The 22316-nt window shown below is 46.2% G+C and overlaps 1 protein-coding gene across 8 annotated transcripts in view; it reads right to left on the bottom strand.

Annotated features, from left to right (window-relative positions):
* The window catches only part of PPP1R12C (protein phosphatase 1 regulatory subunit 12C), a 131040-nt gene that overhangs the window by 15714 nt on the left and 93010 nt on the right, over positions 1-22316 (bottom strand). For 2 of the 8 annotated variants that reach the window (XM_056541986.1, XM_056541987.1), the window contains exons 10-16: positions 18947-19129; positions 17288-17410; positions 12110-12204; positions 11690-11833; positions 8103-8193; positions 7103-7225; positions 1372-1459 (exon numbers count right to left, since the gene is read on the bottom strand). In XM_056541986.1, the coding sequence (XP_056397961.1) occupies positions 1372-1459; positions 7103-7225; positions 8103-8193; positions 11690-11833; positions 12110-12204; positions 17288-17410; positions 18947-19129 (847 nt within the window). The remainder of the gene's footprint in view (positions 1-1371; positions 1460-7102; positions 7226-8102; positions 8194-11689; positions 11834-12109; positions 12205-17287; positions 17411-18946; positions 19130-22316) is intronic. The other 6 variants (XM_056541988.1, XM_056541989.1, XM_056541990.1 and 3 more) reach the window with 5 other exon arrangements.

Here is a 22316-nt window from a genome sequence, read left to right as displayed (position 1 = left end):
CCCGCCCACTGGAAGTGAGGTAATCAGTTTTAGCTATTGTCAGTAGGTGGCAAGACACAGGTCTGGGAGCTCCCTAGATTTGGTCTTTTTTTAAATTATTTTCTAGTAAGGGCTGTTTAGTTAGGTTCTTTACTCCCTTTTGTTTCCTTTTTTCAGGTGGGGGTTCAGGAGCATGGCGCTACCTGTTATCTGTTCCCCCATATATACGGCTAAGGGCATGGGCATGCAAGGGTATGCACCGTTAACCCCTTCCTGCCAACGGCCAGCCCCTGGGGTTGCACTCTGGGTCTAGGTCCCCCTATCTTCCCTTCTCATCCCACTGTCTCAGCCTGACGTGATGCAGGTGACTAAAAAGCTGGCTGAAGACATCTTGAGGTGAGTAAGTCCAGGTTGAGGTAAGTATACGGCCTTTAACCCACCCACCCCCCTCCCCTCCCTCTTCAGGAGTCCCTCTGACATGGATGGCACTCAAGGGTTAACCCTACTTTTTCATGGGTTATGGGCTCTATTAATGAGGGGAGCGATTACCCCTCTGCAGGACTTGAATCACTCGCCTGTGGCAAGGGCGCTTATTGGAAGCGTTCATTTTATTGTCGGAGCACGGGTTAACTCTCTGCCTCCCCCTAATCTTGGAGCGTATGCTGCGGCTTACAGACACTCCTATAGAGCCCCATAGGGGGCTATAACATGCATTACACTGATTGCAGGCACTGTACAATGCAATGCCATAGCACAGGCTTGGAGCAATCAAACGCCAATTGGACAGCGTGGAGCCAGGAAGGGAGCCTCCCGCTGTCCCCTCAGCTGTTCGGGACACTGCGATTTCACCGCGGCGGTCACGGACAGCTTCGCTGAGCTAGCCAGCAGCATATTCTCCCGTTTTAGATGCAGCAATCAACTTTGATTGCGGCGTCTAAAGGGTTAATACCAGACATCAGCCCGATGGGCGATGTCCGGTATTAGCTGCGGGTGGTGGTTGCCGATAGCGCGCCCCCCCTAAAGTCTGCAGACATGGCTGTTTAGCTTATAAATGCTAACAGTACCTTTCCTACAGGAAAGAATAGTCAAACTCCTCACCTGCGATTGTCCCCAAAGTGACTAGTTATACCTGTGGTAATCTCTTCTTCCTTGACCGTTGGCTGAAAAGTTAACTGCTAAAGTGCCACAGCCTAGCATGTTTCCTCATGTTTATGGGGAGGGAGAGGATAACAGTTTTCAAGCATCATAGCTATGGAAAGCTTTACCATCAGAATAGTTGTATTGAATGCAATAGGGGTAGATTCCAAAACAGTTGCTATAGCAAAGTTAATCTTTGAAAAAAAAAGATAACATTGTATAATAATATTGTGTAAAATGGTAATATTATATCACCTCTCTTTGTTGGAGAATTCACAGTATGTACAGGTGCATCGGTGACCGTTTCAGTGTCCAGTGCTAAGCGAGATCTTCGGGCCTGATCCTGCTCCAAAAGCAAAAAAGAGAAAGAATACATAAACATTGTTTTGTTCTGAAGTTTCCTATACATATTTACATTATTTACTGTACAGCAATTCGGTACCTAAAGCTGGACTACGGACTTTGATCAGCCACAGTGTTTCCTAACCAGAGTGCCTCCAGCTGTTGCAAAACAGTTTTGCAACAGCTGGAGGCACCACGGTTGGGAAACACAGCCACAAAATCTCATACACACAGTCCCACCAGGAATGGCCAGCGTAAAATGGTTGTCCCAATATGCAAACTAATCCCCTAACCACAGGATTGGGGACATCTACTTAGATTGGGGACATCTACTTACAGAGGATCCAACTGATGGGACTCCCCCACCATGACAATCTAGAGAAATGAAAGCAGAGTGTCCCATCAGAACAGAGCCGCAGTACTTAAATGTGTGTTACCACTCCATTCACTCTATGGGAGCCGCGGAGATGGTCCAACTTAACCCCTTAAGGACCACGGGCGCACAGGTACGGCCTGTCGCCCTAATACTTAAGGACCAAGGGCATATCTGTACGCCCGTGGGAATTTCTGCCCCTGCCAGGACCGGGGTGACTGCTGATATCAGCAGGCACCCCGTGCAAATGCCCAGGTGGGTGAATTGACACCGGCGACTTGCGGCAATTCCGGGTCATACAGGCCTCCAGTGACCTGGTGACTCGGAAAATAAGGGCGATCGGGGTTGTCCAAGACACCCATGATCCCCCTGAAGGGATAGGAGTGATGTGGAAGGGGTGCCACCCCTCCTATTGGTTGTTCAGAAGCGACGACCAATAGCAAATCGGGGGCGGGGGTGGGGGCTTAATGTTTGGTTCTCCCGCTCTGCCCACCCACAGTAGTCCGGACAGAGGGGGGGGGGGGGGGGGGGGGGGGGTGAAGAGACTGTGACTGGTGCCGAAGAGAACGGCGGCAGCAGAGGATGGCGATGTGGCTCCCTGGATCCTATGGAAGCAGGTGAGTTGTCAAACATCTGGAGGGCTACAGTTTGGAGACCACTATAAAGTGGTCTCTAAACTGTAGCCCTCTAGATGTTGCAAGACTACAACTCCCAGCATTCCCAGACAGCAGTTTGCTGTTTGGGCATGCTGGGATTTGCAGTTTTTCAACATCTGGAGGGCTACAGTTTGGAGATCACTGAACAGCATGCCCAAACTACAAATTCCAGCATGCCCAAACGGCAAACAGCTGTCTGGGAATGCTGGGAGTTGTAGTTTTGCAACATCTAGAGGACTACAGTTTAGAGACCACTTTATAGTGGTCTCCAAACTGTAGCCCTCCAGATGTTAGACAACTCACCGGCTTCCATAGGAACCAGGGAGCCACATCGCCATCCTCTGCTGCCGCCGTTCGCCGCCGCCGATGGTAAGTAGACCTTCGGCGCCGGTCACAGTCTGTTCCCCTGCTCTGTCCGGACTACTGTGGGTGGGCAGAGCGGGAGAACCAAACGTTAAGCCCCCACCCCCGCCCCGCTATTGGTCGTCAACTCCCAGCATTCCCAGACAGCTGTTTGCTGTTTGGGCATGCTGGAATTTGTAGTTTTGCAACAGTTGGAGGGCCACAGTTTGGAGATCACTGTGCAATGATCTCTAAACTGTGGCCCTCAGAATCTTGCAAAACTACAACTCCTATCATGCCCAACACAGCAGTTTGCTGTCTGGACATGCTAGGATTTGTAGTTTTCAACATCTGGAGGGCCACAGTTTGGCGATCACTGTTCAGTGGTCTCTAAACTGTAGCCCTCCAGATGTTGAAAAACTGCAAATCCCAGCATGACCAAACAGCAAACAGCTGTCTCGGCATGCTGGGAGTTGTAGTTGCGTACCTCCAGCTGTTACATAACTACATCTCCCAGCATGCCCTTCAGCGATCAGTACATTCTGGGAGTTGTAGTTTTTCAACAGCTGGAGGCACACTGGTTGGAAAATACAGAGTTAGGTAACAGAACCTAACTGAAGGTTTTCCAACCAGTGGGCCTCCAGTAGTTGCAAAAGTACAACTCCCAGCATGCACGGTCTGTCAGTACATGCTGTGAGTTGTAGTTTTGAAACAGCTTGGTACTACATTCATATGGGCGGGTTTACAGTGAGTTTCCTGCTTCATGTTTGAGCTGCAGAAAATTTTTCGCTGCAGTGCAAACTTCTAGCGGGAAACTAACCCTAACCCGCCAGTGCGAATGTACCCTAAAACACTAACACATAATAAAAGGGTAAAACACTACATTTACACCCCCCCACCCCCCAATATAAATGAAAAACGAATCGTATGTCAGTGTTTCCAAATGGAACCTCCAGCTGTTGCAAAACAACAACTCCCAGCATTTTGGAACAGCCACTGACTGTCCAGGCGTGCTGGGAGTTTAGCAACAGCTGGAGGCACCCTGTTTGGGAATCCCTGGCAGAGAATACCCCTATGTCCACCCCTATGCAATCCCTAATTTAGTCCTCAAGTGCGCATGGCGCTCTCTCACTTCAGAGCCCTGTCATATTTCAAGGAAACAGTTTAGGGCCACATATGGGGTATTTCCGTACTCGGGAGAAATTGCACTACAAAGTTTGGGGGGGCTTTTTTTCCTTTTACCCCTTATGAAAAGCTATTTTCCCCCCGCGACACTGCTGCAGATCATTGATTTAAAGCGGGCACTTTAAATCAATGCACTGCAGTGGCTTTTGCGGGGCCATAGGCCGCCGCCACCACGCGCTTCTCTCCCCCTACCTGTCAGGGTGGTCCGGGCCATCCTTCCTTCCTGTAGTGTACGGCAGCATTCCGGGTGGAGGGTGAACCGGTCCGGGCTGTCCTTCTCCGGGGGTCATCTTCTCCACTCCGGGCAGGCTCCGGCCTAGTAACTCAGCATAGACGCCACTGCGCAGTGACGCCCGTGCGCAGCGATGCACCTGACGTCACGGCGTAGCGGCGTCTATGCAGCGTACTAGGCCGGAGCCTGCCCGGAGTGAAGAAGACCCCCGGAGAAGGACAGCCCAGACCCGTTCACCCTCCACCCGGAATGCCGCCGGACACTACAGGAAGGATGGATGGCCCGGACCACCCCCATTACGGGCAAGTTAAATTTTTTTTATTGACTCGGAGGGTGGGGGAGGGGCCCGACCGGTATAGCGGTATGGGCAAAAATCCATACCGGTATACCGCCCAGCACTACGGTGGGGGGTGCGACGCGGTGCGGGGGGGGGGGGTCTTGCGTTCGGGGTGCGGTGGGGGGGGGGGGTTTGGGGGATGGGCTTTTGCGGTGCGGTGGGTGTGTGGGGGGGGGGTTTGGGGGATGGGCTTTTGCGGTGCGGTGGGTGTGTGGGGGGGGGGCGGTCGCGGTGCGGTGGGGGCGGTGCATTATCGGCTTATCGGCAAGGTAATTGCAGATACCGATAATGCCCAAAATCGTGATTATCGGCCGATAATATCCGCCATACCGATAATCGGTCGATCCCTAATTTCCATACTCAGAAGAGATTGGACAACCTACAAAATTAGCCCAAACTTATGTTCAAAAATTTTATCTTTATTATGAATACAAAACAGGTAGAAAAAACCCTTAAAATAACCCACCCTTAAAAAAATCCCCAACAAAAAGCTGAGCAGGGTATCTCTGGGACAAGTACAATATCACATATATTGCCAATAGCACAATCCTACAGTATAGGTTTGGTCAGCGTATAATAGAACAATGTCTCAAAACACTTTACCTAGTTGTGACATGCTGACAGCCTCCCAGTGATACTCCTGCGACCTCGACCCGTGTTTCGGATGATTCCTTTCTCAAGAGGCGCCTCTTGAGAAAGGAATCATCCGAAACACGTGTCGAGGTCGCAGGAGTATCACTGGGAGGCTGTCCGCATGTCACAACTAGGTAAAGTGTTTTGAGACATTGTTCTATTATACGCTGTCCAAACCTATACTGTAGGATTGTGCTATTGGCAATATATGTGATATTTTACTTGTCCCAGAGATACCCTGCTCAGCTTTTTGTTGGGGATTTTTTTAAGGGTGGGTTATTTTAAGGGTTTTTTCTACCTGTTTTGTATTCATAATAAAGATTAAATTTTTGAACATAAGTTTGGGCTAATTTTGTAGGTTGTTTGATTATTATTAGCCTTTTGGGCTCTGTAGGTAATATATCAGAAGAGATTGGGTTAGAAATATTGGGAGGCTTTTTCTCCCATTACCCTTTGTAAAAATGGTAAATTTGGGGGAAAAATGCACTTTGGTGAAATTTTTTTTTTCTCATTTACACATCCGACTAACGAAAAGTCATCAAACATCTGTGGGGTGTTGAGGCTCACTAGATCCCTTGTTATGTGCCTTTAGGGGTGTAGTTTCCAAAATGGTATGCCAAGTGGGGGGTTTTCTGCTGTTCTGGCATCATAAGTTATCCAACTATGGCATGTATTTTCATTGAAAATAATTCTGAACACATGGAAAATAAGCAGTCTAATCCAAGACCTGTCCTTTGAGAGTTCACGGATGTTGACTGATAAGCAAATGTACAAGGTTCCTTAACATTCAAGGTCATTAGGTTCTGGGATGATCATTGCATGTTGAGTCCATAACTCATGGCTTCCAGAAAGTCAACACAAAATAAGAACACCTAAAGACTGAGGAGAAACACAGTACAATTAACCAGTTCCTACTATTAAAAAGTCGTAAATAGCAGCTGGAAACTGGTTTATCACTTTCTAGGAGACCACGGTTCTCTTGTCCCATGTGAATGCCTACATGACCATTGCTCCATTCACAGTCTATTGCACTGGTAGAGAGGAAGTTCTTGGCAATCGCTATCAGTGCCACAAAATGAATGGAGCAGTGGTCATGTAGGAATACCTCTCCATGCACAGGGCACTCTTAGACCACTGTTTTCTTGATATTTAAGGGGTCCCAGTAAATCGGACCCAGCAGTGATAATATATTTATAACCTATACTGTGGATAAGTGATAAATGCTTTCAGTGGTGTTTAAATGGAGACCTTTACCATTTATGTCTTTACTAGGTGTTCTTTCTTTTCCTCGCTTTATAGCTCTCTGTTCTTTGCTATTCTCCTATGGTCCGACTCCTCAGCCAATCAGCATTCAATGATTAGTGTAAACCATTGACGTTGATTGGTTGAAGAGTCGGAGGCTTTGTGCAATGATAACATTTAGCCAGTAGCACAAGTGCTAGGACTGCATGTGCTCAGCAAATACCTATATATTCCAGCCAATCGGTGTGCGACAGTGTCCGACATATCACTTCTGCAGCCGTTCTGCAGAACTGCTTACTACAGTTGCCACCGGGCAGCTATTGTAGTTAGAGATCCCACCGGATGTGAAGGACAGCAGCTGTGCCAGGCACGGAAGGCAGCAGCGCACAGAGGGTGGCAGGGAAGCGAAGCAGCCCAAAAGGCAGTGGCACAAAAAGCAGGTCTACTGGGCAGTTTTGGCCCAAGACACACAGAAGCATAAGTTGATACAGTATTAAATACTTCATTTACAGTGTTCCATAGAAGAAACTAAACAATTTTCCCAAAAGAATTATCCATCTACCACATTAGATTTCTGATTTATTGATCTAAACAATCTTCATGCATACGGAATCTAAGCAAAGAAAGCTGAGATGAGGACTAACCAAATTTTCTGCAGTCTGTTCCTTGTCCACTGGCGCTCTGTCATCTCTTTGTTCAGTGGATTGGATTTCTACAGATTTCCCAAGAGTCTTTTCTGCTTCCTTTAGGTCAGTGAGTGTAACACCCTAAAAAACAAACAAAAAAAAACAAAACTTTATTTTTTACAAATATAGAATGGCAACGTGATCTAAGATAAGGGCAGTGCAACAAATCAAATAATGACATATAACAACCGCCCCCCCCCCTTTTTCCTTTTTCAAAGCTTTCTACCGAATTCTTCACTGCAAAACTAAAGGCCAGATTTACAGAACAAACAAGGAGTTTTTTTGCTTAAGAACAATACAGTTTTAGTTTTGCTTTAAACCACATTGTTCATTTAATATCGCTGGTACATTGCCAGCTGAATTTAAAGGGGTTATACAGTCAAAAATGACTTCTCTCCTATTCATTGGAATGACTGAGAAGCATGTGATTGAGGGTGAGGGGGCCCTCTCCGCTGTACAGAGCAGATACGCAGTCTACCGCTCATGTATTGTCTATGGGTGCACTGGAGATACCGTGTGTTGCACTCTCCAGTACTACCATAGACAACGCATGGAGCGACAGACTACAGATATCAGTCAGCTCTATCATACTCCGAGCTGTATCAAGGCGGTTGTGCTAAGCTACAGGATTCAAGGCTCCTCCATCTCCCTTAACTGATTGACAATATGGGGCTCTGCTTCTACCACGGATCCCTGTACGTAAAACAGTCAAGGCAGGATGGAGTGGGGGAGAGAGGAGGCATGCATGCTGCATCGCAGCACCTCCACTTTGACCTCTAAACATGGTATAGAACTGAAAAGTGTAAACTCCGGTAAAATAAAATCCTTCTGTGTTCATTTTTTTCAAACGCTTCTGAATGCTCACAGTTACCAAGCTATTTTTGTGCAGTAAAATGACGGTCTACCTAGTATTAGTCAATGCCACAAAAAACTAGACCAAAAAATGTCGAACTTTCACCTGAGTAGATCGTCTTGACTGCCTCATCAACCGAGAGCGAGCTTTCCTTTGAGACTCTGATTCTTCATCACGAACAGGCGTTTGATACGACCTAATAAAATATTAAGAGTATTCACAATGAAAATATTTATTCTGGTGCACAGTGAGTGGTCTTATGTAAAGAGAGTTTGTCCTCTGTATCTATTTACAGGCTCTCATCAGAGTTCCTTTCAGACTAAATGGGTGCTACTCTTTAACAGCTGCTGAGGAAAGAAGTTGCCAACCAGGAACTTCCCTTGTAACAGCCATTCAGGTAAATGCCTGTCAAGTAAATGAGTCCCATAAAGAGCATTCCTCCATCCTGGCAGAGGAGAGGGCCCTAACACTCTTTAGTGGGTGGAGCCAACACCAATTTCTTCCCCCTCTGTAATAAAGCAAGTATAGGTGCCAAGATTTCACAGAAGAGGGCATAAAGGTTGAGTGCAAATGTAGAAATTTTAGTTATTTTTTTTCAGCAGTTGGAGTAATGTCAATTTAAAGGGAAACCTTTGTATTTTGACACAGGGAAACACATTAAGCAGGTACTCTAACCCAGTGTTTCCCAACAAGGGTGCCTCCAGCTGTTGCTAAACTACAACTCCCAGCAAGCCCGGACAGCCAAAGTTATTTCCCCCTGGAATAGCCTTTTAAATACGGTTCAGCAGGGAGCTCCTGCATCTCAATTCAACAAAATTGTGAGGAAGAGAGGACAGCTCTGCAACTACAATTCTAGGAAAAGCAATAGATGCAAACCCAATACCTGTAAAACATCTGATCCTTCTGATGGTCTGGCTGAACCTAGTGCTGGGCGGTATACCGGTTCATACCGAATACCGAATTTTTTTCCCTGCACGATATGAATTTTTCCTATACCGCACTACCGGTTGGGCCCCTCCCCCCCTCGAATTAATGAATTATCAGCCACAGTGCGCTGTCCCCACTCATATGTGACCCGCATGCACTGTTCTGCTTCTCTTCCCACCGGTTTATCAGCCCAGCGCTGCACTGTCCCTACTGTACTATCCTGAGCCCGGGCTTCAGAAATAAACTAACTCACCTTCCTACGGTCCCTTCGCTGTTCTTGCTGCTTCCTGGGGATGGGAACATCACTGAGCCGTAAGCCTATCAACGGCCGAGGTGGGACATCGCTGCGGCCGGTGATAGGCTGATGGCTCAGTGACCTTCCCATCCCCAGGAAGTAGCAGGAGGCTCGCATCGCTGGACCGTGAGGCCGGTAACGGGGGAATGTAGGAAGGCGAGTTAAAAGAAGAATTTTGGACTTACTGTAAATTCTCTCTCAGAGCTTCTATTGGGGGACACAGGACCATGGGTATATGCAGCTTGCCACTAGGAGGCAGACACTAGGCAAAAAAACAAAAGAAGGCTGGCTCCTCCCGGCAGGATATACCCGCCTCCTGGGTCTGAGCAACTCAGTTTTAGTCCCAAAGCAGAAGGAGAGCCAACCCCGAAAAACAGTAAAACACAACACCCATAAAAGGTAATACCGACCAAAAAGGGAGAACACCCCTGCCCCGGAAGGGCGGAAACCAGCTGGCCGCAAACAAAACAATGGGTGGGTGCTGTGTCCCCCAATAGAAGCTCCGAGAAAGAGAATTTACGGTAAGTCCAAAATTCTACTTTTCTCGAGCGCTTCATTGGGGGACATAGGACCATGGGACGTCCCAAGCAGTCCCTGGGGAGGGCAAACCAACCCCGACAGAAGGCGGCTCAGGCGGAATTTCGAACCGCCGCCTGCAAAACCTTGCGGCCCAGGCCTGCGTCTCAGAACGCAGAAGTATGAACCCTGTAAAACTTGGTAAAAGTATGCAGGGTCGACCAAGTCACAGCCTTACACACCTGCAGGGCCGAGGCCCCGTGACAGACCGCCCAGGAGGCCCCCACCGCTCGGGTGGAGTGAGCCGTCACGCGGAAGGGAGGCACCTGACCCTTACAGTGGTACGCCTCTGAAATGGCGGAACCGAGATATGACCGCGTCCAGAAAAGCCACCTTCCAAGAGAGGAAACGGAGAGAAACCTGAGCCAGAGGCTCAAACGGAGTGCCCTGAAGGGCATCCAAAACAAGGTTAAGGTCCCAAGACGCAGTGGGGGACAGAAGAGGAAGGGCCTCGTGGGCCACACCTTGCAAAAAGTTGCGAACATGAAGGTCAGATGCCAGAGGGCGTTGGAAGAGGACCGACAGGGCCAAAACCTGCTCCTTAAGGGAACTGAGGGCAAGGCGCGTCTCCAGTCCAGACTGTAAGAAGGACAGGAGATTCGGCAGAGAGAAGGAGGTGGGAGAAAGGGAACGGGCCTCACACCAGCGGAAATACGCCCGTCAGGTGCGGTGGTAAATCCTGGCGGACGAGGGCTTATGGGCACGGAGCATAATCCAGATAACGCGGGAGGAAAACCCCCGAGCCCTCAAAACCACGGTCTCAACCGCCACGCCATCAAACGCAGCGGAAGTGAATTGGGGTGGCAGAGGGGCCCTTGGGAGAGAAGGTCGGGATGGTCCGGAAGACGGAAGGGAGCGTCTGCCACTAGGCTGACCACGTCTGCGTACCACACTCAACGGGGCCAGTCCGGAGCCACCAGAATGGCCGAGACCCCCTCCGCCTTGAGCTTCCGGACGACCCGGGGAAGCAGCGGAAGAGGTAGGGAAGGGCGAAAGAGGCCCAGGGGACCACCAGGGCGTCCACTGCGAGCTCCAGAGGATCCCGAGACCTGGACATGAAGAGAGGGACTTTCCTGTTCCGACGTGACGGGGGGTATACTTACCATGAGGGACCTCAATACTTACCATGAGGTGCCTCCTCACCCAGACGTCTTCGACCAGCTAGTGCAACCTGCCTTTAGCCTCCATGGCGAACAGGGGCGAATGGGGGACCCGGATCATAGGTACACCACCAGGCGCTGGTTGCTGGCGAGGAGGGGTTAGCGGCCCATCCATGATGCACCGTGCCCCTTGCTCGCATGTGGGGGATCAGGCAGTGCCATGCTCCTGTCGCCCCAGATAAAACAAAAAAGGGAGAGAAAGTCTAAACTGTACCTGATACTAGGAAAAAAACAAAAGAAATAAGACCAGGTCTGGAGAGCTCCAGAGCTGTGTCTAGCCTCCTCTTACACAAAGCTGAAACTGAGTTGCTCAGAGCCAGGAGGCGGGTATATCCTCCCGGGAGGAGCCAGCCTTCTTTTGCCTAGTGTCAGCCTCCTAGTGGCAAGCAGCATATACCCATGGTCCTGTGTACCCCAATGAAGCGCTCGAGAAAGTTTATTTTGTTTAGGATAGTACAGTACAGGAGAGAAGCAGCGCCCACGGGTCACATGAGGATTAAATACCGTTAAATACAGTGGAACCGCCATAATTTACAAAAATACCGTGATACACATTTGTGGTCATACCGCCCAGCTCTAGCTGAACCCAGAAAAAATAATAATAATGTTTAAGGTCATCTACAGAAGAACGCAACGGCCAATTATGAGCCAGTAGTGATTAGAAGCAACCTGAGCCCCCAGGAAGTTAAGAAGGATTTAGGAGAATTAGAACATGCAGGTGAGAAGTGTCTTACCTTCGCTTGTCTTTGGGATCAGTACTGGAGCTTGTGCTGGAGGACGAGGTGGAGGAAGTGGCAGTCATGCTGGACAAAGTGTTTATGTGCATTTGTGTGGTGGGAACCATGTCAAGTTTCATCTGTAGTCCACCTTCTAAGTCTCTATCAAGATGATTGAAGTAAAGATTTTTTTTCTAACCATTATAAAAAGATTATATCCAAGACTTTATCGTCCATAATCATCCTTCAAAAACTAGAAGTTAGTACAGCTTGATGCAATGATATGGTTTGTGGGTGATTCTGTATTGGATTAGTGGAAACACAGGACAGAGATAAAGAACGATCGGGTCAAGTGATTTGTGGATAAGAAAACAGGTTGGTGACACTGGGTTATGATGGTGACTACCATGGACTGAGCTAATGATCAGCAATACTCACTCTTTCTTAGTGTCTGGCAGGTTGTCGGACTCCGGCTGGCCAAATATCCTTCTGGAAGGTGTTGGAGGAATACGAGCCATACGTGGCTCTTTGTTCTAGGATAGAGGGGGAAAAATTAAAGGAAATCAATGACTTTCACTAATCTACATATGTCTGTGTGAAAGAGCAGAGAGACCAGGAGACTAAAAGGGTATACATGTGTAGGAGAAGACAAATGCTACATATAGTATGCAACAAGCCACACAAAATGGTCTATTTATATATTTTTTTGCAATGGTATATTAGGTTTATCAGAAGTAATATTGAATAATTTAACACTAAGGTCATCAATATAGCATAGGTTAGTGCATGCTGTTAGTGAATAGTGGGGCAATCCTCACACCGTCATAGGAGGCTTATCATATCATCCGTATCACAAAAGGCCTAGCTGGCTACAGCATGTGGAAAAGATATGGAAAATCTCACCCACATGTATGTTACTGAAACTCGCTGTATATTTTACCTGCACGAATCCCCACAGGAAGTCTGTAAATTTACCTTTATGGACATTAAATAGTTTATTTGTAAAGGCCGCTAAATACAATGATTTTGTATAGCAGTTTACAGGATTGGAGAAATGTCAATTTAAAGGGGTACTCTGGTGAATCAACTGGTGCCAGAAAGCTAAAACAGATTTGTAAATTACTTCTATGAAAAAATCTTAATCCTTCCTGTACTTATCAGCGGCTGAATACTACAGTGGAAATTCTTTTCCGTTTGAAACACAGAGCTGTCTGCTGACATCACGAGCACAGTGCTCTCTGCTGACATCTCTGTCCATTTTAGGAACTGTCCAGAACAGCATATGCTTGCTATGGGGATTTCCTTTTACTCTGGACAGTTCCTAAAATGGACAGAGATGTCAGCAGAGAGCACTGTGCTCATACTGTCAGCAGACAGCTCTGGGTTTCAAACGGAAAAGAATTTCCACTGTAGTATTCAGCAGCTGATAAGTACAGGAAGGATTAAGATTTTTTTCATAGAAGTATTTTACAAATCTGTTTAACTTTCTGGCCCCAGTTGATTTAAAAAAAAAAAAAAAAGTTTTTCACCGGAGTACCCCTTTAAAGGTAAACCATTGTATTTTGACAGGGAAACACATTAAGCAGGTACTCTAACCCAGTATTTCCCAACCAGGGTGCCTCCAGCTGTGGAAAAACTACAATTCCCAGCATGCCTGGACAGCCGAAGGCTGTCCAGGCATGCTGGGAGTTGTAGTTTTGCTACAGCTGGAGGCGCCCTGGTTGGGAAACACTGCTCTAACCTAACGTAAACTAACATCCTTTTTATGGGAGAAACTCTCTTAAAGGGGTTATCAAAGAAAAAAATGTTTTTATATCTCTCAACTGTTCTGAAATAGTGTATTTGTAAAGGCAGCTATACACAATGATTTTTGTAGGACTTGTTCATAGGGATTCTCACTTCCAGTAAAGATTTAGATCTTCCCAGCCAGTGGCATTATTTAACTTCATACATGTAAAGCAGCTATACGGCAATACGAGACATAGGTCAAATACAAGAGTCACCCCAATTTCTGGAAAATGAAGAAACATTCCTGAGCAGCATCCTTAAGCTGAAGCAAAACAGATTTTCCCTCTTCTAGCCTTAAGCCCTTTGTAAATTGTCTGTAGTACGGTAGAAAAGCTACTACAGATAATCCCTAGCCAGATTACCAATGCATGGCCATTAAAGGAAATAAAAAACGTATCTCCCTGCGATCTCCCCTCTGTTCTCCACTGGAGCGGCTGTCAAGACCCTCGCCTGTAGTGCCACTCCCCCCCCCCCCCCCCCCCATTTATCTCTATGGGAGAGCCAAAGATAGCTGAATGGCTCTCCCATAGATATATGGAGGGGCGAGGCAATTCCTGCTTCAGGCAGAGCAAAGGCCCATACAGGAGATAGCGGGGTTCCCCAGCGCTTAGATCCCCCACGATTTAAAACTTATCCCCTATCCTGTGGATAGGGGTTAAGTATTTTTCTGTAAGACTACTACTTTAAGCAACATCATGATGCACATTTCCTATCGCAACATTAACCCCTTAATGACGCAGGACGTAAATGTACGTCCTGGTGAGCTGGTTCTTAACGCACCAGGACGTACAATTACGTCCTATACATAACCACGAGCATCGGAGCGATGCTCGGGTCATGCGCGGCAGGTCCTGCCGGTAATGGCAGACATCCGCGATCGCGCAGATGTCCGCCATTAACCCCTCAGATGCTGTGATCAATACAGATCACGGCATCTGCAGCATTGCGGTAACTAAAATGGATGATCGGATCACCCACAGCGCCGCGACGGCGATCCGATCATCCAGAACGGAGGTCCCCTCACCTGTCTCCGCTGCCTTCCACGGGTTTTCTGCTCTGGTCTGAGATCGAGCAGACCAGAGCAGTAGATGACCGATAACAATGATCAGTGCTATATCCTATACATAGCATTGAACAGTATTAGCAATCAAATGATTGCTATAAATAGTCCCCTATGGGGACTATTAAAGTGTAAAAATAAAAAGTAAACTTTTTTTTTAAGTAAAAAAAAAAAAAAAAAAGTTAAAAACCCCTCCCCTAATGAAAACGTAAATTGTCCCATTTTCCCTATTTCACCCCCAAAAATTGTAAAAAGAAAGAATTTTTTTTTTTTTATATACATATTTGGTATGGCTGCATGCGTAAATATCCGAACTATTAAAATACAATATTAATGATACCGTATGGTGAACAGCGTTAATGTAAAAAAAATAAAATCAAAAACCCAAAAAAATTGATTAAAAATTTTATATAAGCAAATATGGTATCAATAAAAAGTACAGATCACGGCGCAAAAAATTATTTGCTTAAAAAGTTAGCGATTTTTTTTTTTTAAGCACAACAGTAAAAGAAAAGTATGTTATCATGGGTATCATTTTAATCGTTTTGACCCAAAGAATAAAGAACACATGTCCTTTTTACCGTAAATTGTACGGCGTGAAAACGAAACCTTCCAAAATTTGCAAAATTGCGGTTTTCTTTTTCATTTCCCGACACAAATAGTATTTTTTGGGTTGAGCCATACATTTTATGGTAAAGTGAGTGATGGCATTACAACTGGTCACGCAAAAAACAAGCCCTCATACTAGTCTGTGGATGAAAATATATAAGAGTTATGATTCTTTGAAGGTGAGGAGGAAAAAACAAAAACGTAAAAAAGAGTACGCTCTGTGCGTAATGACGGGCGATAAGGGGGACGGAGCAGCGTGACGTCATGGCTCCGCCCCTCGTGACATCATGGCCCGTCCCCTTAATGCAAGTCTATGGGAGGGGGCGTGACGACCGCCACGCCCCCTCCCATAGGCTTGTATTGAAAGGGGCGGGCCGTGACATCACGAGGGGCAGAGCCATGACATAACAATGCTCCGGCCCCTGTACCGCCCATCATTACGTGCAGAGCGAACTCGCTCTGTGCTGTAATGATAGCGCAGTGCCGCAGCGGGGATCCCAGGGGTCCCCAGCAGCGGCACCGCGGCGATCTGACATCTTATCCCCTATCCTTTGGATAGGGGATAAAATGTCTAGGGGTGGAATACCCCTTTAAGGGGTTAAAAGAGGTACTCCAGCATAATTTTTTTTTCTTCGACATGCCTAGGTTGTCTGAAAAAAAAAAATAAATAAATAAATAAAGAAAAAACAAACAAACAAACTTACCTTCCGCATGGTAAGTACAGTTTTTTTTTTGTTTAACCAGGCAACCTGGAACTGGGATAATCCAGGCAACAAAGTGTCCCCCTCCAGGGACCTATCCAATCAGCTGTAATAGGTGAGGAAATCTCATTAAGTGCTCAACTTCCCTGCAGCGCTACCACAGGGACAAATGCTCTTTGTACCCATTCACAGTACCTATAGACCAATGCCAATCAGATGCTTATCCTGAACAGGACTGCCCTCAACTCAAAATGTCTATATATAGTGTATGGAAATGGATTTTCTAACCTGCATAACCTTTTTCTCTCTTTACTAAATAGTGGGGTATGTCAAGCAGTGGCTCTCCTCACCAGTTGGGGGTGCTGGTCTGAGGTGCAAAAATGCGCCCCATGCATTTCTGCGCCGGCCCCTCCCCTCCCCTCAGCTGTCCGAACATACAGCGAGGGGATGGGGAAGGCGGAGCTGTGTAGGATGTAGTTCTGCACCTCCCTCAGTCCTGTACACCGCTCCCTCCTCGCACCTCCCTCAGGAGGGACATAGATTCACACAGCCCCGCTCCTGGACGGAGATTTTGACAGCTGTGAAAATCTACATCCCGGGTGCTGTGGGAATCCCTCTCCTCCTGAGGGAGGTGCACAGCCCCACTCACACAGCCCTGTGGATGTAGATTTTAGGAGCAGGGGAGGTATGTGTACAGGGTTGAGGGAGGTGCAGAACTGCGTCCTACACAGATCCGCCTTCCCCCTCCCCTCGCTGTATGTTCAGAGATCTCCGGACAGCTGAGGGGAGGGGCAGACGCAGAAATGCATGGGGTGCAGTTTTGCACCTCACACTGGGTTTCAAACATTTAAAAGGGGTTGTCCAGTATTGAAAAAATGCTGCTGTTTTTTTTTTTTTGCAAAGACACCACTCCTGTCCACAGGTTGTGTCTGGTATTACAGCTCAGCTCCATTAAAGTGAATAGGATCAAGCAGCAGTACCTCATAACCTGTGTACAGAAGTAGTGCTATTTTTGGAAAAAAAAAAAAAAAAAAAAAAAAAAAAAAAAAAAGCAGCAGCTACCCTTTTCTAATACAGGACAACCCCTTTAAGGCCTATCCTGTGGCTGGGATATCAATATAATATGCCCAGACCTTTAACCAGCGAGACGCCACAGCTTTTTCTAAAGCAGATTCATTTCTTAGAATTCATGGCAGAGTTTGAGGCATCTAGTTCTGTAGCCAATAACACTAGGCCACGCTACTAAGAATACATTCACCCAAAATGCTGCTTCCCCTGTCCACATGCAGCTGAGCAGCCTTCAAAGGGTCAGGGAAATGGTAGTGCTATAAATGATAGTGCATTATACAGTCCAATCATTACAGGTCACATCTATTACAAGTCACAACTAAAAGCGAGCTTTGTTTCTTCAGGCTGCAGCTACTTCTATACTAGGTCCAGCCATTTGTATGTCCCTACCACTGAGGCTTGTACACTGTTCTCCAGCTGACTGCACAATGGTTTACTGTATGTAGTGCCGCTCACTGCCACCGCTTCAAGGTTTCTTTTCCACTTCTGAAGGATCTCCCAAATGTCTGGCTTCTGAGACAGCACAACAAAGAAAGTCTATGAGACAAAAAACACTGAACGGCAGCTAAAGTGACCTCTACTTACCAACAAATAAGTGGGCATTTAAAAAGGGAACCTGTCTAAAGCATTAGGGGGTCCTCAGCGGCCTCGCCTCTACAACCTTGATTAAGGGTAGGGTGGGGACCTCTCTGATGACTCAAGACTTTTATGCTGTCTGAGGTAATCATAAGACTTGATTTGACGTTAAACAACTATTCCTCCCGACCCCCAATATGTATGAACCCTAGTGGGGGGGGGGGGGTCTAGCATCTCTGTCAGCAGCTTACCTTCACAAGAACAAAAAGTATTGGTACCCAAACATTCTTTCCAAGACATCTGTTATTAGGTGCAAGCAAGGATAACCCTGTACACTCTAGAGCAGTGGTCTCTAAACTGCGGCACTCCAGCTGTTGCAAAACTATAACTCCTGGCATGTCTGAACAACCATGGCTGTGGTGGACCCCACAAAGAATCTGTGATGGGTCCTCAAAGTGGAGATGTAAGAGTTAAACACTTCTTGCTGGATGGCTTATCTACTCCATCAATGCTTAGCATTTGTACATAGCTTACAGTCAGGTGATTAATTCTATATATATATATATATATACACACACACACGAGATCTCTTTAAAGGAGATCTGCAGTGTTGGACACTTATCCCCTAGGGGAGAAGTGTCTGATTGCGAGGGGTTCAACCGCTGGGAGCCCCCACATTCTCCCGTACGGGAACCAGGCATTGTTGCGGCCCATGTGCGTGTCCTTCCATGCAGCTCTATGGGAGAAGCGGGGATGCACGAGATACAGAGATACATGGGGGGGGGTCGGCGTGTCGGCTGGGGAACCATATGAGATATCTGGAGAGGCCCCAGCATTTGGACCCCCCGCGATCAGGCACTATGGATGGGGCAGTGTAGATAGGGCACTGCCATTGGATAGGGCAGTGTTTCCCAATCGGGGTGCCTCCAGCTGTTGCAAAATACAACTCCCAGCATGCCCGGACAGCCAAAGGCTGTCCGGGCCTGCTGGGAGTTGTACTTTTGCAACAGCTGGAGGAACCCTGCTTGGGAAACACTGGGATAGGGAATAAGTGCGCAGATTTCACATGCTCAATTCAAGGAGAAACATACACCCATAGTCTTGCTACCATCTTTAGTTTTGTTTTTTAGCATAAGTTAACAGAGTTTAATGTCTCATTTGCATATAGAAATCTTTTCCGTTTATCTACCACAGGGCCAGATTTTTCCAATCTCCTTAAATGTAACTGTTGGAAATTTCTTACTGCAAGAGAAGAGTCATGAAAAGAATCCCTAGGTCTATTAGGGCTCCTGCTGACTACTTCAAGGGTGAACAGCTTTACATGTCTTCCCTTCAATGAAATAGGTTATAGAATATTACAAGATCACAACAATGATTGTAAGACATTGTAAACGCACGATCGAACACCTACATATATATATGTATCGGCTCGCACTCATCTCATGAACAGAATCAATTGAATGAGCTGCTCACCCTCTCCTGGGTGTCCAGTCGGGGGCTGGAAGCAGAGCGCTTGATTCCTGGCTCTTTGAAGCTATTGTCCTCTATTCTGGCATCTTGCAGAGCCCCGAAGCTGCCAGTTTTCCGTAAGCCTGCCCTCAAGTTGGAAAAGGAAAGCTGGCATTTCTCTGTGATGCTGCTCGCTGCCCCCGAGAACTATAGATATGAAGAAGGGTATGTATGGGGAATTGTGATGGACACATCTCCATTAAACAAACAAAGCCTAAATATATCACTGGTATATACAGACAATCAAGATCTGACGCACCAGCTGCCATATTCTACAGGAGACCATAGAAGAAAACCAGGTATAGCTCTTATGTATATAAAGAGAGATGATAAAGTAGTACAAGCACTAAGATCAAATAAATACTGGAATGGATGGAAGTAATGTAGAATCATACATATGCTGACATAAGTCCTGTTGAATGAAATAAAAAAAAAAAGTCCTGGGAGTATATTTCCAAAAAGTGCACCATGATTCCTGTCGTACGGCATCTAAAGTGACCGGCTAAGGCTGAGAAAGCTGGAGGAGAAGCATTCTGTTTATTACAGCCTATGGGATTTAGGGGAACAGCAGAACCCCTACCTAAATATACTAATGGCTGGAGTTGCTCTTTAAAGGTAACCTGCCATTGCCTGAACCTCGAGTCAGCAGGGAGGTCCAAGGTGGTCTTTTTCCTGTCCCACCAGCCCTGATTGGTAGATCTCTCCTTATACCAAACATTGAGGAGTCTATCAAGGCTTGCAGGCAAGGCACTGCCCTAATGACACATGGTTCAGGCAGCATGAATGTGACATTCCTATAAAGGGGTACTCTGGAGGAAAACTTTATTTTTTTTTAAATCAACTGGTGGCAAAACGTTACAGATTTGTAAAGGACTTCTATAAAAAAAAATCTTAATCCTTCCAGTACTTATTAGCAGCTGTATGCTCCAGAGGAAATGCTTTTCTTTTGAAATTTATTTTTTGTCTGTCCACAGTGCTCTCTGCTGACACCTGATGCCCGTGTCAGGCACTGTCCAGAGCAGGAGAAAATCCTCATAGCAAACCTATGCTGCTCTGGACAGTTCCTGACACGGACAGAGGTGTCAGCAGAGAGCACTGTGGACAAGACAGAAAATAATTTCCTCTGTAGTATTCAGCAGATGCGAACTGGAAGAATTAAGATATTTTTTTTTTATTATAAGCAATTTACAAATCTGTTAAACTTTTTGGCACCAGTTGATTTAAAAAAAAAAAAAAAAGTTTTCAACCGAAGTACCCTTTAAGAAGACTAGAAGCAATCATGAATGGGGTAAATAGGTAGACGTTCCACTCTGGATACACAAAAAGAATGTGCTGAGGCTGGAATCACACACAGTCGCCATCCACAGGAATACATTAGGGTTTTCCTTCTACTCAGCTAGACAGGATTTTCGATATGAAAGTTAAACCTTCAAAGAAATTCATTGGGTGGAATTTTTTTTTCTTAAATAATCAGTTCTGCCCAAAAAATTAATTAATAAATAAAAAATAAATTAGATATATAGATACAGCGGTCCATGTGTAACCCCAGCCTGTCATGCCAAAACAAAGGCAGCAGAGCAGAAGCAAAATAAAGTAAGGGGTCGCGGATCACAGAATTAAAGAGGGGCTGTCTGCTTTCCTGACTGGTCAGTTTCAGGAGATCATTGTGAGTTTTGTTTTGTCTCTCTTCACTTTTGCTGCTCCTGTTATTTTTACCTGGATATGTATGAATCAACCAACAATGTGGCGGTAGTATAGTTTATCAATGGGTCATGACCCTTGATGCTGTCCATCCATAGAGTGGCAGCAAACTGCAGGAACACATCCGATTAAGGCAGGGTACTTAGTACATTTCCAGGAGTAATAATAAAGGCACGGTATGACGCAGATTTGTGGGAAAGGACGCTGCAGAATTATTTTACAAGATATTATGAGAAATACAAGTATTTAGTATAAACAGACAGGTCAGGAGTGATCAGCTCTTCTTTACCGTACAGACGCTATATGGTTCAGTGTAAAGTTTGTTCATGCCAGCCCCCCCCCCCAATAACTGTATACAGCAGCACAACATGCAATGAATGGTGGGGATAGCCAACAACACGCATGTAAGATAAACAGACTAGAATATGCAGTGCCTTAATATAGTCGCACTATAAGTCACACAATCCCATATTCAGCCAGCATTTTGGTGAGATGTAAACATCTGCAGTCTGCCATGAGACAGTAAACACATATAAAAGAAGAACATTTTACTATGGATTTGGGTTATATGCCAGTGAATGCAGTAAGCTGTAAGTAATAAAATAAGAACATTAAAGCTGTGAGAGAAAAACCCAACACCTATATAGCAGGGTTTCCAAACCAGGGAGCCTCCAGGTGTTGCAAAACTACAACTCCCAGAATGCCTGGACAGCCAAAGGCTGGGAAACACTGACCTATGGCATGTACGCATCTGGCAGTAGGGGTGCGGTTTGTAGCACCATACAAGGGTAAAGCAATCTCCAGCCAACCTTAAAGGGGTACTTCAGAACAGTTTGTTCCAACTGCTGAGCAGCGAATGCTGGAGCCGGGAGGTAGTGATGTCATAGCCCCACCCCCTCACTGTGTCACACCCCTCCCCCTCAATGCAAGTCTATGGGAGGGGGGCGTGACGTTGTTCCATAGACTTGAGGGGGCGGGGCAGGACAATGATGTCACGAGCTCCCGGTGCCGGCTCCAGCGTTCGGAACAGTTTGTTCCAAACGCTGAGCTGCGGAGTACCCCTTTAATGATTGGAAGGTTATTGTAAGGATCTGAATGCTACCGCTAAAGGCTTTAATAAAGCTGACCTGTCACAAAATAGAATTGTAATTTCAGACATTACATAGGATATAGGACAGGAGAAGCGGAGAAGACTTTTATATAGTATTTTGGGAACTATTCTGTATAAATGTCATGTTTGTATTCTGGGCATAGTCTTCAATGACAGCCCTCCTTAAGAGTCTACAAATAGTTTTCTATCAATTACTGAGTGGGACCACCCACTGGACTCCTAAGCACAGAATGAGCAGAAATTTAAATGAATAATTTACAAGTTATACTGAATCTTTTACTGCAAAACTATACATCAATCTGCTGTATAATATGATGCCTGCAGGTCGGACAGGTCCCCTTTAAACAGTCTGTTTTAGGAAATATTTCTATAGAACTACTTGTATAAAGAGGTCACACTGCAGTACTGTACATAACTACAATGATACCCCTTGGAGTCTACTCACGCAGAGCCCTGTGCTGGGAAAAGCTCCCCCCATATACACTGAAAGCATCTGTTGAATGTTTACATCCACAACACCCG

Source organism: Hyla sarda, chromosome 10 (genome assembly GCF_029499605.1).
Source record: "Hyla sarda isolate aHylSar1 chromosome 10, aHylSar1.hap1, whole genome shotgun sequence".
Classification (NCBI taxonomy): Eukaryota; Metazoa; Chordata; class Amphibia; order Anura; family Hylidae; genus Hyla; species Hyla sarda.
Note: the sequence above shows the minus strand (reverse complement) of the source record. Positions and strands in the feature narration are given on the sequence as shown.